This window comes from Psammomys obesus, unplaced genomic scaffold, assembly GCF_907164565.1.
Source record: "Psammomys obesus unplaced genomic scaffold, mPsaObe1.curated_primary_1811, whole genome shotgun sequence".
NCBI lineage: Eukaryota > Metazoa > Chordata > Mammalia > Rodentia > Muridae > Psammomys > Psammomys obesus.
The window spans coordinates 751,541-767,311 of record NW_026596073.1 but is presented as its reverse complement, the minus strand read 5'-3'; the positions used below and the strand labels follow the sequence as shown (position 1 = coordinate 767,311).

Genomic DNA, 15,771 nt, shown 5'->3' with positions numbered 1-15,771 from the left:
TTGTAGGTGAACTGATAGATCTTCCAACAGGGTCAGAAACTGACTGGCTTTGCTGCAATTTCTGATTCATAGTAAGTAGGGACATAGCTCAAAAGCATAACCATGTCATCACTGCAAACTAATAAGTGATTAAGCATGAAAATAGACAAAATAATTCTTGAAAATAAGTGAGTTTTATTTTGGCTTCCAGTGCCTTACTTCAAATGTGATTTGTTTAAAAGCAAAGGCTCTTGGAAACTTGAAAGTTGATATGAATTTATTTGAGTGCCTGAAAAGTGTTAATGATTTTTGGAATATCCACCTTGTATCCAATTACCAGGGGGAAAGGCATGGCATTTTGTAGAACTATACACGTAGGCAGTTGAGTTTGAAAGCAGTGATGTCTTAAAATTGTTTCCTATGCAATTAAAATTCTCAGGACTGTTTCTTGGATGTATGCTTTATGACAGCTTCCAAAATTGAAACCATGTGTGGTGCATGTGCCAGTCAAACTCTAACACTTGGAAGACTAAGGAAGAAGAGTGAGTCAAAGGCCACACCGGAATGTAAGCAAGTTACAGGCCAGCTTGGTTGACTTCAGGAGGCCCTGTCTCACAAGAAAGCAAAAAACAAACCAAATCAAAATAAAAAAGTAATGAAAGTCCCAAATCATTGTATGTTTCACTGATACATAAACTTTATATTACATTTACCACAGGGAAACTACACTGTGTAAATATTTACTTAATGATTATAGTAGTTTAATTTGCCTCAAACGTCAACAAACCATAGATCTGAGACACAATTCATCTCAAGTTTTTATTATGTATAAAAATGCATGTTCTATTTAAATGTTATAGAAGTTTTCAATAAATATGAGTTTTAATGCTACAGTTATGTTTTTATGTGTGGATTTTGTTATGTAATTGATTGTGCATGTTATCATTTGATATTTTCTTACATAATAAGTTTTAAGTAGGAATATAAAATAAATACAGAAAATACGTGAATTTTATTAAATTTTACAGTTGGAATAATCACGTTACTTGTTAATTATGTAAGAAAAAGAGCGAATAATGTTTCTCTAACTTTAAGGTCAAATACAAATTTTAATGATCTTAGTTATTAATTTTAATATTATATTAGTGTGTACAGTTAGGTGACTGAGTTTACCTAACTGTTGAGGCATCCAAGTATGCTATTACATTCTAATTTTTGGTGTAGTATCAGTTCAAAATAAAACAATATTTAGCATTTAAAACTTCTTCACAGAATCTCTATTTAGCTATATCACATTGGTTACCATGGCCTGGCTTTAGACAAATTTTAAATCACTCAGAAGAGCAGCACAGAATTAATTCTGATTAATAAGTGGACAATGTAAGATGGAAGCCTTGGCTGATTTGACTGGAAGACTGTATGTAATATGTGGTGTGTCGTGATAAATGGGTCTGGCAATCCTGGGTAACGAGAACAACCAGGAGACTTCTGAGTGCACTCGGTGATCCTGTGCACACTGATCAGGTCACACTTACAGGCCACAGAGGCGTTGAAGTACCACACTTTAGTTGAAATGCTGCTGCATTACAACTTTTCCTAATTTAGTGTTGGATTTAAATAAAGATCTTCTGGATGCAAGCTGTACTGTAGGTTAAAATATCTTATTAGCTATATCTGTTAGCTTGACAATCTTAGCTACTGATTTCTTTTACCATAAGTTAAGCACTTCAAGAAATAACAGTTGTGAGGCCTATCAAGAAATATGAATAAAGAATTATCTCTCCATAAATTTGCAGGAATTTTGGCCAAAGAGAATATGTTAATCCCAAATTAATGAATCTAAACCATCTTTATATAAAAATAAACACATTTTAACTATAGTTTTAATTAATAATAAAAATGCAAAAAATCTGGCTGCCACTATCAATAAAGAATTCACCAAAATTATTAACTTTGTGTCTCCATTTTACACAAAATTTCAATGCATAAAATATTTACTTTATTTATCAAACTTTTATAAGGAAAAGGAAAGAAGGCAAATATGTAACCTTTCCAAGGATAAGAATTTGATCATTTTTTCTTATCTGGTTGGTTATAATCATATCACAGGAAAAATCAATATGTATCACAAATGTTTTCAGTCCCTGCTCTGTCACAATCATTGTGCCAGCAGAATATCATACATATTTTTTTAGAATACTATTTCTTGTTGAATTGTGTCCTCCTATATGTTTAGGTAGATTTGACATGTCATGAGAAACAGTAACTGTTTAATTTTGGTCTAACAAACAAGTACACAGGTTTAGTTGTCAGTTGTCCCTACCCTAACCTTTCCCTTTTTACTGGATTGAACTGTTGCTGTCATAAAGTTTTCCCTTACCTGTATTGCTTTTTATATAGGTATAATGTAACTGCCAATTATAGTGTTTGTATTCATCAGAAATTTTTATTTCTACATTTTTCATTATTTCTGTTTTCTTTGAAATGGTAGAAAAATTGTTTAGTGAAATTTTTGCTTTCAAAATTTACTTCAAGGAGATGATAATTTTACTATAGAAGATTAAAAGAAAACAAGTCCCTAATTATAACAACTGTATCACCCAATGAAGAGACTGATGGAAAAAGTGAATATTCCAAACTGAAATTGAGGCATTACAGGGTTTCATTGTAGCAATTTCTGATTATAAAATAGAAAAAAAATGTGAGGAAAGCTTCTTACACTAGACGTTCAAGTCCAGTTTGACTGTATGGTATTTACCTATGAAAATATAATTGAGAGACATGTACATACATATACATATTTGATGTGTTTTGAGTTACATTTGTCATAATGGAGGCTAATACCAGAATTACTTTTGGTTTTAGTTAAACTTGAAGAGTCTACTTATGTTAGTGATTGCATAAGTGAACATAGATACTTAAAACTGCCACTGCGAGCCATTATAACTGTTAAGACCCATGTTTAATCTTTTATAGCTTATATGTTAAAGTCTGAAGTCTATTTGCCTGAGGCAAAGTTAATTACTTTTTCTTATTTTTTTCTCTTGGCTTTTATAGCCATAGCACTTAGGTTAAAATGCTAATTGGTTATTTATACACCTGTGGATTTACTCCCCATTTTCATAAAAAGCTGAGAGTTACTGCCAGGGGAATTTGTACATAAATTTGCACTTATGTACAAATTAGGACCTCGATAAACAAAATAAATGTTATTTAAAATAAGTACCTGTGCCCAGAGGGAGCTCAACTTCATAGTTTCAAACTTTTAACAAATGTTGACATTTTCTGATGCTAATAGGAGTATCAATTAACATTAGTTGATAACTGTCCTGATAGGTAGCAGTGGTTCAAAGCTGTTCATGTTATATCGTAGATGACCCAGGAGTTCAAGGAAGATACAGTTATTATCTTTGTCTCAAAGAAGTAGATATATAGTAAAGTTAAACCACTTGAACAGATCCGTCTACTCCATAGGGGAACCTCAGCAATTTATGTGGATAAGTTCATAAATATCAGTTCAGTTGCTCATGAATTTACCAGTATCTATGGCACTTGTGTCAAGTTTATAAATATTGTAATTGTTCATAGAGCTATATTAAGTACTTCCTTTAGCTATAGTAAGCTGATAAAACTTCTATATGATAACTTTTATATTCATCCAAATGTACTCAAACAAGCAGATTACTGTCATAAAAGCATCTGTTAATTTCTACCCTGGTCAATACACACTCACTCTTTTAAGTGATGTCAGAGTTCTTACAGGAGACATGAAAAATAATCACATATTCTCAGGTACATTTATTTAAATTATTCAGTATAGTTGTGTTTTTGTTTTTGTTTTTGTTTTCTGGAAAGGCCATGCTTTTCTCGGTGATCCAGGTCATTGTAGGTGTTGGTGCTACATATTATGCTATCTGTCTCTGGCTTAAAAACACATACTATTATTCATTCTTTCCTATTTAGGTAAGATATAATTCATTTATAACTTCTCTAAAGCCATTCAAATAAAACCAGACAGTACTTTTGTGACAGCAAGGAGTATTGTTGACTTGCGTTTGGAACTGCTTGTCATTGATGTGTGAATGTCTAGGACTCTGAACCCTTTAGTCATAAAGAGAATGTCTTACTTTGTATGACAAATCTCTCAAGGATATTGACACAAAGCAAATATTTTATAAATTTTTGCCGAATTTCATTAGTGTATGTTTATGATAAAAGGAAATATAATCAAAACTGAATATATGTAATTATTTGGTACTATACTTAGGCTGGTTATTTGTATATCATGTATTTTTGTCCTTCTTCACATTTTTATGATTTTTTGCCTCTCATAGCCAAAATGAAAATGACATATAAATTCTTCTTAATAATCGAGAAGACAGAATTGTTATCTTTGTGTAGACATTTCACATAATCCTCTGTCCTAACAACTATTTGAAAGACTAATGATAATAATATGTAAGCATATAAATATTAAATGAAACAAAATTCTGCATGCTCAAAACCTACAAATAAACTGGCTATAATTTCTAGTTTGAATTTTAATGCTCAGAACTTGTCATATAGATCATTATGAAGTGCCCCAGTTCTAGCTATACTAAATCCTAACACTTTTCAATTTTTAAAATCACTTCTTTGAACTTTTATAAAATTGAAATTGTGTCATAAACCTTAACTAATCTCTAAAGGATATTCTCTCCAGATTGCCTTCTATTTTCCAGTAGAGCTTATTTGAATAGCAGCTAAGAGAAGCTTATAGCTATGCTTGCAAAGGCTGAAAAATGAGTTTTCCTTCTAATACGTTATGTTGTTACAGGCAGAAACTGTCACCATGTGTATTGGAAATGAAGATATTAGCAGCACTGCCACATGGAATATAGGTGTCTAAAACTTAAAGCATGCCCAAATTGCACTTCGAAATACATGTGATTTTGTGTTACATGACTTTCAGAGAGAAGGAGATGGGGAAATGGCAGAGACAGAGAGAGACTGAATACTATTACATAATAATAGATTTCAAATATCCCTCTGGGCCAGGGGTGTAAGGCTATAAAATAGGATCTAAATCTGACAAGCTGTACATTCCGTGATATAAATAAAAGAACGTGGTCACGAACTCTGTCAATCCACAAGCAGTCACTGAATTAAACAAATTTTTTTTCATAGCTCAAAAGTGTGTTTTCGATCTAATTTGCCTGTTCATTTGTGAGAAATTAAGAAGCTTCCAGCTAATAACAGAGGCACAGTTCAGTCTGAAATCTCATATCTATACTATACCTTTTCATCCAAGGCCTTGTGGTGCTCAAACAAAGATTTCAGGGCCTTGAGAACCTCCACCTCACTGGACACGCCAGAGGGAGACTGCGCTTGCCGCTTCACCACCGTCATTCTCAGGGACCGTTCATGTCGGGACACCAGGCACTCCAAGTGCTCCAGTAGCAGCTGTGGGGTCAACAGAGAGTGGAGTTGTCATATGAATACGTCTGACCGGCACTTTTTAAAGTATGACAAGCTTTTACAGCACCCAGGACCAACCCTAGAAAGTACAAGAGAAAACAGAAAAGAATCACCATGCAGTTAGCTTGATGTTTGTAAAACACATTAAAGTGAAACTGCCCTCAATCATGTGGCCAGTCACTGAATAATAAGCCATACCGTATGTTCTTTTAACACAGTGGTTCCCTTTGTGTGTGTGTGTGTCTGTGTGTGTGTGTGTGTTTCTTTTTCTTTTTTTTTAATTACAGTTTATTTACTTTTGTATTCCAGCTGTAGCCTCCTCCCTTATCCCCGCCCAATTCTGCCCTCCCTCCCACTTCTTCCTTCTCCCTCCCCCAGCCCACTGATAGGAGAGGTATTCCTCCCCTTCCATCTGACCCTAGCCTATCAGGTCTCATCTGGACTGGCTGCATTGTCTTCCTCTGTGGCCTGGTATGGCTGCTCCTTCCTCAGGAGGAGGTGATCAAAGAGCCAGCGACTGAGTTCAAGTCAGAGACAGCTCCTGTTCCTTTTACTATGGAACCCACTTGGAGACTAAGCTGCCATGGGCTACATCTGTGCAGGGGTTTGAGATTATCTCCATACATGGTCCTTGGCTGGAGTATCAGTCTAAGAAAAGACCCCTGTGTCCAGATTTTTTGGTTCTGTTGCTCTTCTTGTAGAGCTCCTGTCCCCTCCAGGTCTTTCATCTGTATCTTTTTTCATAAGATTCCCTGCACTCTACTCAAAGTTTGGGCACAGTGGTTCTCAACCTTACGAATGCTGTAACCCTTTAATACAGTTCCTCTTGTGTAGTGATCCCCAACCATAAAATAATTTTTTTATTGCTACTGCATAACTAATTTTGCTACTGTCATGAATCATAATGCAAATATCTGTGTTTTCCAATGGTTTTAGGTGACACCTGTGAAAGGATCATTTTGACCCCTAAAAAGGTTACACCCCACACCTTTAAATCTGTGGAAATAAAAAACTTGAAAAAAATGTGTATGGACTAAAAGGTTAGCTATTAGACAAAAGTTATCCCTTAAATAAATACAAGTACAAAATAATTTAATATAATGTTTTATTAATTCTTTTGAGAATTGTCAGACTGTGTCAGGATGTTTACTTTTTTAAGTAGTAGCGTTATATGTACTTGTTGTAGTGTAAACTGTGTAAGAGCAAGAGCCTGTTACGTATTTAGGTTCCAGCCGTTTGTTCCTTCGTGTATTTGGATAGCAGCTCAGCTATGAACACAAACGTCAGGAAATACACTTTGAATTCCTAAGAGGTAAAAAAGTGAAGTCAGTTTCCCTGTGTATGTACTCAACAGTGTCAAAGTTCAGGACAGACTATGGGAACTTTAAGTTAATTCTTGAAGGATTAGGCTAATTAATGTGGTTATATCCATATGAATGAATGTTTCAGCCAAATGATGTTCATAGGAAAACAAATACTACAGTTCAATTTTCCTGAAATGTAAAGGGAGGTGTGTAGATTCAATTAATATTTGTATGCCTTACATCGCCTGGTGCCAGGATAGGAGGAGAAGCATATGGTATAATGTAAACTTGATGGAACATAATGAAATATTATTCTACCACTACAGACAGCTGTCTCTGGAGGCCTCCTAAATCTTATCATCACCCTGCTTTCTTTAGGAAAGTTCTTCACACTGCAAATTTTACTTTCCTAACATAGAACACCAAGAAACTACAATTTTCTGCCTCTTTTTTTTTTTTTTTAACCACAGAGCTTTTTACTAATTATACATCTTTGCAAGTTAGAAGCCTTCTGATGGTGTGTGTTAAAGCATCCATCTTGATCCACGGTACTGCGAAGGAATTCTGATTCAGTAGGGAACTGGGAAAACAGTCAACTTTTTCTTCAGCTTTTGCAATGAGTTTCTGGACTTTGCTGTTGAAAACACTGGACTCCATATGTTACTTTTTGAAGAAATTCTACCAAAAAAATAATAATAAGAAGAATTCTTACTACCTGTAAAAAGTAACCATTCAATCTGACTGCAGTGAATTCTCTTTTCTACAACTAAGTTGTAAAAATACAACTTAAGTTATTAGTTTCTATTGGCTGTTAAACCTCACCATAATTACCATCCACCATGGCCTACAAATGCTTATTAAATATGTTAGCTTCCTGGTTGTTTTTATTTCTTCCCAAGATTACTCCATTCATAACTCTTGATGATCTTTATTACTCATTTATATGATTTTCCTTATATTTTACCCTCTAAATTTCTACATTTTATGTATTCTAACAATCTAAATTTCTACCCTATCTAATTTCACTCACTCACATCCAACTGTTTTTCCGTAGATCCTGCCATGATCAGTAAGGGCAACTCTTCCAGAATTGTAGTTCTTTCCTTTGAGCTACAGATGACTGCATTTCTAGCTTGCCTATTTATATGCTCAAAAAATACAAAACAAACAAACAAACAAACAAACAAAGCCCTGAATTCTCAAGTCCTCTTACCACAGGAATTTATTATTTCATATTCTCTTTCCATATGAACCTTACATACTACTTTGCATTATTACTCTTTTTGTGTTTGGTCAGAAATCAGCTACCTTCTCATACATCCACTGCTGCTACACAGTTTCCACCTTCATTATCCTCTCTTGAATTAGTGCACTAACAGCTTATTTGATGGAACTGAAATTTCCACCCTTTCATTCATCGGATTATTACTCCAAACTATTACATTTAAAATAAAATCTAGGCTCTTTGTGCTTTTGCTCAAGTCCCTATTGTCTTTTCATTTAGCCAGAAGTCAGAGTCCTTACATGTATGTCCTAAGTGGAATCGAAATTACATGAACTCACTTCTTTTTCTTTTTTTTCTCAATTTATTTTTATTTTTTATTAATTACAGTTTATTCACTTGGTATCCCACTTGTATCTCCCTCCCTCTTCCCCTCCCCATCCCACCCTCCCTCCCTCTTCTCCACCCATGCCCCTCTCCAAGTCCAATGATAGGGGAGGTCTTCCTTCCCTTCCTTGTGATCCTGGTCTATCTGAAACTGCTGTTGTTAAAACTTTTTTTTCTACCTCACCTTCCCTATTTCAACACTGCCATCATCTGGTTGTCCTGTTTCTTGCCCTTGATCTCTGAGGCAAGGGCATGGGCTGCTGATTTCATCATTTAACTCAAAGACATCCTCATTCTCTCATGATCCTAGTGATCCCCACTAAACTCCCTACTTGCAGTTTAAAATTCTTTTTCCCTTAGCCACAATGTCAGGTACAACCATACTAGGGATCACTACCAATATAGATATATTTTTTCCCATCATCCTTCTCTCATCTCCTCCGTGCCCTCTCTAAGTCCACTGACAGAAGAGGTCCTCTTCTCCTTCCATCTGACTCTAGTCTATCAGGTCTCATCAGGACTGGCTGCAATGTCCTCCCCTGTGGACTAGGAAGGCTGCTCCTCCCTTGAAGGTGGGTGTGGGGGAGAAGGTCAAATAGCCAGCCACTGAGTTCATGTCAGAGACAGTCTCTATTCTCCTTACTAGGGTACCCAATTAGATGCAGAACTGCCATGGGCTACTTCCGAGCAGGGGTTCTAAGTTATATCCATGCATGGTCTTTGGTTGGAGAATCAGTCTCAGAAAAAGACCCCTGTACCTAGATATATTTTGTCCTTGTGGTGCTCCTGTCCTCTTCAGGCCTTATTAACTCCCCCTTCTTTCATATGATTCCCTGCATTCTTCCCAAGGTTTGGTTATGAGTCTCAGCATCTGCTTTAATACACTGCTAGGTAGAATCTTTCAGAGGCTCTCTACGGTAGGCTTCTGTCCTGTTTCTTGTTTTCTTCTACTTCCAATGTCCATCCCATTTGTCTTTCTAAGTGAGGATTGATCATCTTACCCCAAGACCTCCTTCTTGTTTAGCTTCTTTAGGTGTACAGATTTTAGTATGTTTATCCTACCTAATAGGTCTAGTATCTACATATAAATGAATATATAGCATGTGTGTCTTTCTGCTTCTGGGATACCTTACTCAGGATGAGCTTTTCTAGATCCCACCATTTGCCTGAAAATTTCATGATTTCCTTGTTTTTAATTGCTGAGTAGTATTCCATTGTGTAAATTAACCACAGTTTCTGTATCCATTCCTCAGTTGAGGGACATGAAGGCTATTTCCAGCCTCTGGCTATTACAAATAAAGCTGCTACAAACATGGTTGAGCAAATGTCCTTGTTGTGTACTTGAGCATCTTTTGGATATATGCCTAGGAGTGGTATAGCTGGATCTTAAGGAAGCACTATTCCTAATTGCCTGAGAAAGCACCAGATTGCTTTCCAAATGGTTGTACAAGTTTCATTTCCACCAGCAATGGAAGAGAGTTCCCCTTTCTCCACATCCTCTCCAGTATGTGCTGTCACTTGAGTTTTTGATCTTAGCCATTCTGATGGGTATAAGGTGAAATCTCAGGGTCGTTTTGATTTGCATCTTCCTGATGGCAAAGGACATTGAGTATTTCTTTAAGTATTTCTCTGCCATTCTATATTCCTCTACAAAGTATTCTCTGTTTAGCTCTGTACCCCATTTTTTAGTTGGATTGCTTGATTTGTTGCTTTTTAACTTTTTTAGTTCTTTATATATACTGGATATTAGCCCTATGTCAGATATAGGGTTGTTGAAGATCCTTTCCCAGTTTGTAAGCAGTCGTTTTGCTCTGATAACAGTGTCCTTTGCTTTACAGAAGCTTTTCAGTCTCATGAGGTTCCATTGCTCTTAGAGCCTGTGCTGTTGGTGTTCTGCTCAGGAAGTTGTCTCCTGTGCCAATGAGTTCTAGGCTCTTCCCCACTTTTTCTTCTAACTGATTTAGTGTGTCTGCTTTTATGTTGAGGTCTTTGATACACTTGGACTTTAGTTTTGGGTAGCATGATAAATATGGATCTATTTTCATTTTTCTGCATATAGACATCCAGTTAGACCAGCACCATTTGTTGAAGATGCTCTTTTTTTCCATTGTATGGTTTTGGCTTCTTTGTCAAAAATCATGTATTCATAGGTGTGTGGGTTTATTTTTGGGTTTTCTAATCGATTCCATTGATCCACCATTCTGTTTCTATGCCAATACAATGAAGTTTTATTACTATTGCTCCATAGTCCAGCTTGAGAATAGGGATGGAGATGCTTTCACAGAATCTGTTGTTGTAAAGGATTGTTTTGGAGATTGGATTTTTTTTTTCCATATGAAATTGAGAATTTTTCTTTCAAGGTAAAGAATTGTGTTGATATTTTGATGGGAATTGCATTGAATCTGTAGATTGCTCTTGGCAGGATGGCCATTTTCACTATGTTAATCCTACCAATCCATGAGCATGGGAGATCTTTCCATCTTCTGATATCTTCTTCAGTTTCTTTCTTCAGAGACTTGGAGTTTTTTTTTTTTTTTTCAAACAGGTCTTTCACTTGCTTGGTTACAGTCACACCAAGGTACTTTATGTTTTTAGTGGCTATTGTGAAGGGTGTTGTTTCCCTAATTGTTTTCTCAACCTTTGTCTTTAGTATACAGGAGGGCTTCTGATTTTTATTTTTTATTTACTTAATTTCCTATCCAGCCACTTTGCTGAAGGTGTTTATTAGCTGAAGGAATTCTCCAGTTGAATTTTTGGTCACTAATGTACACTATCATATCATCTGCAAATAGTGATACTTTGACTTCTTCCTTTCTGAATTGTATCCCCTTGATCTCCTTTTTAGTTGTCTTATTGCTTTACCTAGGACTTCAAGTACTATGTTGAAGAGATATGGAGAGAGTGGGCAGCCTTGCCTTGTCCCTGATTTTAGTGCGATTGATTCACATTTCTCTCCATTGAGTTTGTTGTTGGCTATAGGTTTGCTGTATATTGCCTTTACTATATTTAGGTATGTGCCTTGTATCCCTGATCTCTCCAAGTCTTTAAACATGAATGGGTGTTGGATTTTGTCAAATGTTTTTTTATCATCTAGGGAGATTATCATGTGGTTTATTTTCTTTCAGTTTGTTAATATGGTGGATCACATTGATGGATTTCCATATATTGAACCACCCTTGCATGCCTGGGATGAAGCCTACTTGGTCATTGTGGATGATAACTTTGATGTGTTCTTGGATTTGGTTTGCAAGTATTTTATTGGATATTTTTGCGTCAATGTTCATAAGAGAGATAGGTCTGAAGTTCTCTTTTTTTGTTGGGTCTTTGTATGGTTCAGATATCCAGGTGACTGTGGCTTCATGGAATGGGTTTGGTAATGTTCTTTCTGTTTCTATTTTGTGGAATGGTTTGAAGAGAATTGGAGTTATCTCTTCTCTGAAGGTCTGGTAGAATTCTGCGCTGAAACCATCTGACCCTGGGCTTTTGTTGGAAAGGAGACTTTTGACAACTGCTTTTATTTCCTTGGGAGATATAGGAATATTCAATCTTTCTACCTGATCTTGATTTAATTTTGGTAAGTGTAATCTATCAAGAAAACTGTCCATTTCATTTAGATTTTCAAATTTTGTGGCATATAGGCTTTTGTAGTAAGACCTAATGATTGTTTGGATTTCCTCAGTGTCTGTTGTTATGTCCCCCTTTTCATTTCTGATGTTGATGATTTGGATACTTTTTCTCTGCCTTTTAGTTAGATTGACTAAGGGCTTGTATATCTTGTTGATTTTCTCAACTGTTTTCTTTGTTTCTAATTTATTGATTTCTGCCCTGAGCTTGAATATTACCATCTGTCTACTCATCTTGGTTGTGTCTGCTTCTTTTTTTTTTCTAGGTCTTTCAAGTGAGCTATTAAGTTGCTTGTATGCAATGTTTCAAATTTCTTCTTGAAGGCACTTAGTGCTATGAACTTTCCTCTTAGCACTGCTTTCATTGTGTCCCATAAGTTTGGGTATAATGTGCTTTCATTTTCATTGAATTCTAGGAAGTCTTTAATTTCTTCCTTTATTTCTTCCCTAACCCAGCTATCATTGAGTAGTGAGTTGTTCAGTTTCCATGTATGTGTAGGCTTTTTGCTGTTTCTGTTGTTGTTGAGGTTCTGCTTTAGACTATGGTGGTCAGATAGGACATAAGGAATTATTTCAATCTCCTTCTATCTTCTGAGGCTTGCTTTGTGACCAACTATATGGTCTCTTTTAGAGAAGGTTCCATGAGGTGCTGAAAAGAAGGTACACTCTTTTGAATTTGGGTGAAAAGTTCTGTAGACATCTATTAGGTCCGTTTGATTTAGGGCCTCTGTAAGTGCCCTTATTTCCATATTAGCTTTTGTCTGGATGATCTTTCCCTTGTGAGACTGGAGTGTTGGAGTCTCCCACTATTAAAGTGTTGGGATCAATGTGCGATTTTAGCTTTAATAATTTTTCATTTACAAATGTAGGTGGTTTTGTATTTGGGGCATAGATGTTCAAAATTGTGATGTTCTCCTGGTGGAATTTTCCTTTGAAGAGAATGAAGTGCCTCTCCTCATCTTTTTTGATTTATTTTGGTTGAAAGTCTATCTTGTTAGATATTAGGATAGCTATCCCAGCATATTTTCAGGCTCCATTGGCTTAAAAAACTTATTTCCAGCCCTTTACTCTGAAGTAGTGTTTATCTTTGTTGCATAGTGTGTTTCTTGGATGCAGCAGAGTGTTGGATCCTGTTTCCTCACCCATTCTGTTAGTCTGTGTCTTTTTATTGGAGAGTTGAGTCCATTGATATTGATAGATAATAGTGACCAATGAATGTTAGTTCCTTTTATTGTGGTGTTGGTGATCTTACTGTGATTCATTGCTTGTTTTCTTTTAGTTTTTGGAGGGACATTATCTATATCCTATGTTTTCTTGTGTGTACTTGTTTTTGTTGGATTGGAGTTTTCCTTCTAATATCTTCTGTAGGGCTGGTTTGCTGTGTAGATATTGCTTAAATTTAGTTTTGTAATGGAATATTTTATTTTCTCCATTTATGTTGATTGGAAGCTTTGCTGAGTATAGAAGTCTGGGTTGGCTAAGGTCCCTTAAAGTCTGCATGACATTTGCCCAGGCCCTTCTGGCTTTCATAGTTTCCGATAAGAAATCTGGTGTGATTCTGATAATCCTACCTTTATATGTTCCTTGGCCTTTTTCCCTTGCTGCTTTTAATATCTTTTCTTTGTTCTCTAGATTTAGTGTTTTGACTATGATGTGATGTGAGGAGTTTCTTTTCTGCTCTAGTTTATTTGGTGTTCTGTAAGCCTCTTGTATGTTTAGGGACATCTCTTTCTTAAAGATGGAAAAAATTTCTTCTATGATTTTCATGAAAATATTTTCTGGACCTTGGAGCCTGGAATCTTCTTTTTCATCAATTCCTATTATTCTTAGATTTCATCTTTTCATGGCATCTTTGATTTCTTGGATGTTTTGTGTTTGGGACTTCTCTGATTTGACTTTTTCTTTGAGAGAAGTATCAATTTCTGCAAGTGTGTCTTCAGCTCCAGAGATTCTCTCTTCCATCTCTTGTATTCTCTTGGTGATGCTTACCTTTGTGGTTCCTGATCTTTTCCCTAAGTTCTCCAGCTCCAGGGTTTTCTCTGTTCATGTTTTCTTTATTTATTCTAATTCTGTTTACATGCTTGCACCATTTCCTTCATCTGTTTGAATGTGGATTTCTGTCTCTCTATGATGGCCTCTATTTTTTTGTTCATTTCCTCTCTACTTGTGCCTCTATTTGTTTGGCTATATTTGCCTGTGTTTCTTTGAGAGCTTTGTTCATTTCCTCTTTATTTGCCTCCACTTGTGTGGCTAATTCTTTGAGGAATTTATTTATTTCTTCTTTAAGTGCTTCTATTTGTGTGACTATTTCTCTGAGAGATTCATTTGTTTCTTTTTTATGTGCCTCTAATAACTGGATAAGCATAGCTTTAAAATAATTTTCCTGTGTTTCTGATTGATTTTGGGGAAGCCATGATGTCCTGATTTTTCTTGGATGTTTTCTTTGGCCAACCTCTGGCCATTTGCTTATCTCTACCCTTCACTGTTTGTTCCTGGTTCTTCAGTTCAGACTTTCTCTGGTATCTGGAGTCTTTTTCAGGAAGATGAGAGATGTCCAGTGGCTTCAGCGTGTACATTGGTGTTTCAGCTGTATTTGTGGGAGGAAAGTCTGTGGACGCAGAAGGACAAATGCGGGCAAGCGTGTACATGGAAGTGTGCCTTGAGGGACAGGGTGCTAGAGAATGTAGAAACATTGATTGGGAGGGATGGTAGATCTTGCAGGCACTAAGGGGTTGCAGGTGCTAAAGGTGTTCACAGGTGCTGGTGATGATTGTGGCACAATTTACTTGTGCAAATTCTCTGTATACCGCAGTGGCCTACGAGCTACTGGTATTCTGCTCTGACTGAGCTCCTGGAGTTATTTGCCTGAACTCCACTGGTACACCTGCAGAGCAGGGGCTTAAATGTCCCAAGAATCCCTCTGTTTCCCACCGTGGATGTGCGGGTGTGAGGGGTCTGATGTCTGGCTGCTAGGTTAGAAGAACCCTGGATCTGAGCTCTGTAGGCAGAGCGTGAGGGTGAGAGAGTGAGGGTGCGCTCACTCTCTGACAGCTCAAATCGGAAGGCACAGGGGTTCCCCCTGTTCTCTATTCTCTGTTTTGGACCTGCTGAGTCAAATGCAGGTGTATGAACTCTGTCAGCTCAGTGGTGCTGCAGGGGCCAAACTAGGGAGTCAGCTGCAGCCACAGAACTGGGAGAACAGTCCAGGTAACTGCTGGGAAGTCCTGAGGAGCCATATCAATGATCCACAGACCTAGGTGGCCCAGTGCCTGGTATACCTGGGTGGTTTGGTGGGTCTGCTGGACTTTGGTGTTGTACCGCTAACTGTCCACCCTGGAAGGATTGGGCAGCCCATACAGTCATTGGCTGGGAAGTCCTGCAGATTCCCTATAGCTGCTCACAGACCCAGGACCTGGAAGGATTGTACCACAGGTCTGGAACTTGGAAGGCTGGTACTGCTGGCAGCCATCGCTAAGGAGCTAGAAGCCCCACCTCTGTCTGCTGTCTCAGTCCACAGGCAGTGAGTTCTGTGCTGAAGGTCTCTGGCAATGCAGGCTCCTCCTCCGAGGAGGGATGCCCAAAAAAGGGAAGTGCAAGGGGTTTGAATGTTTGTCACTCTCCGTCCAAAGAAGTCCACAGGTGACCTGAAACTAAATGGTCTCAGCTCATGTGATGTCTCCTCTCCTTCAGGAAGCCTCAATGTCGATTTTCTGGCTTCAGCTGCCCCTCCACTAACCAATTTCAGAGTTTCAGATCCTCTGCCTTTCAGATACTGTGCATGCTGGTCTCCACCATCTTG

The 15,771-nt window shown here is 37.2% G+C and overlaps 1 protein-coding gene across 7 annotated transcripts in view; it reads right to left on the bottom strand.

Moving 5' to 3' along the window:
• Positions 1-15,771, bottom strand: part of Ppfia2 (PTPRF interacting protein alpha 2) — a 504,690-nt gene that overhangs the window by 172,492 nt on the left and 316,427 nt on the right. For all 7 annotated transcript variants that reach the window (XM_055625946.1, XM_055625947.1, XM_055625948.1 and 4 more), the window contains one exon: positions 5,257-5,421. In XM_055625946.1, coding sequence (XP_055481921.1) covers positions 5,257-5,421 — 165 coding nt within the window. The remainder of the gene's footprint in view (positions 1-5,256; positions 5,422-15,771) is intronic.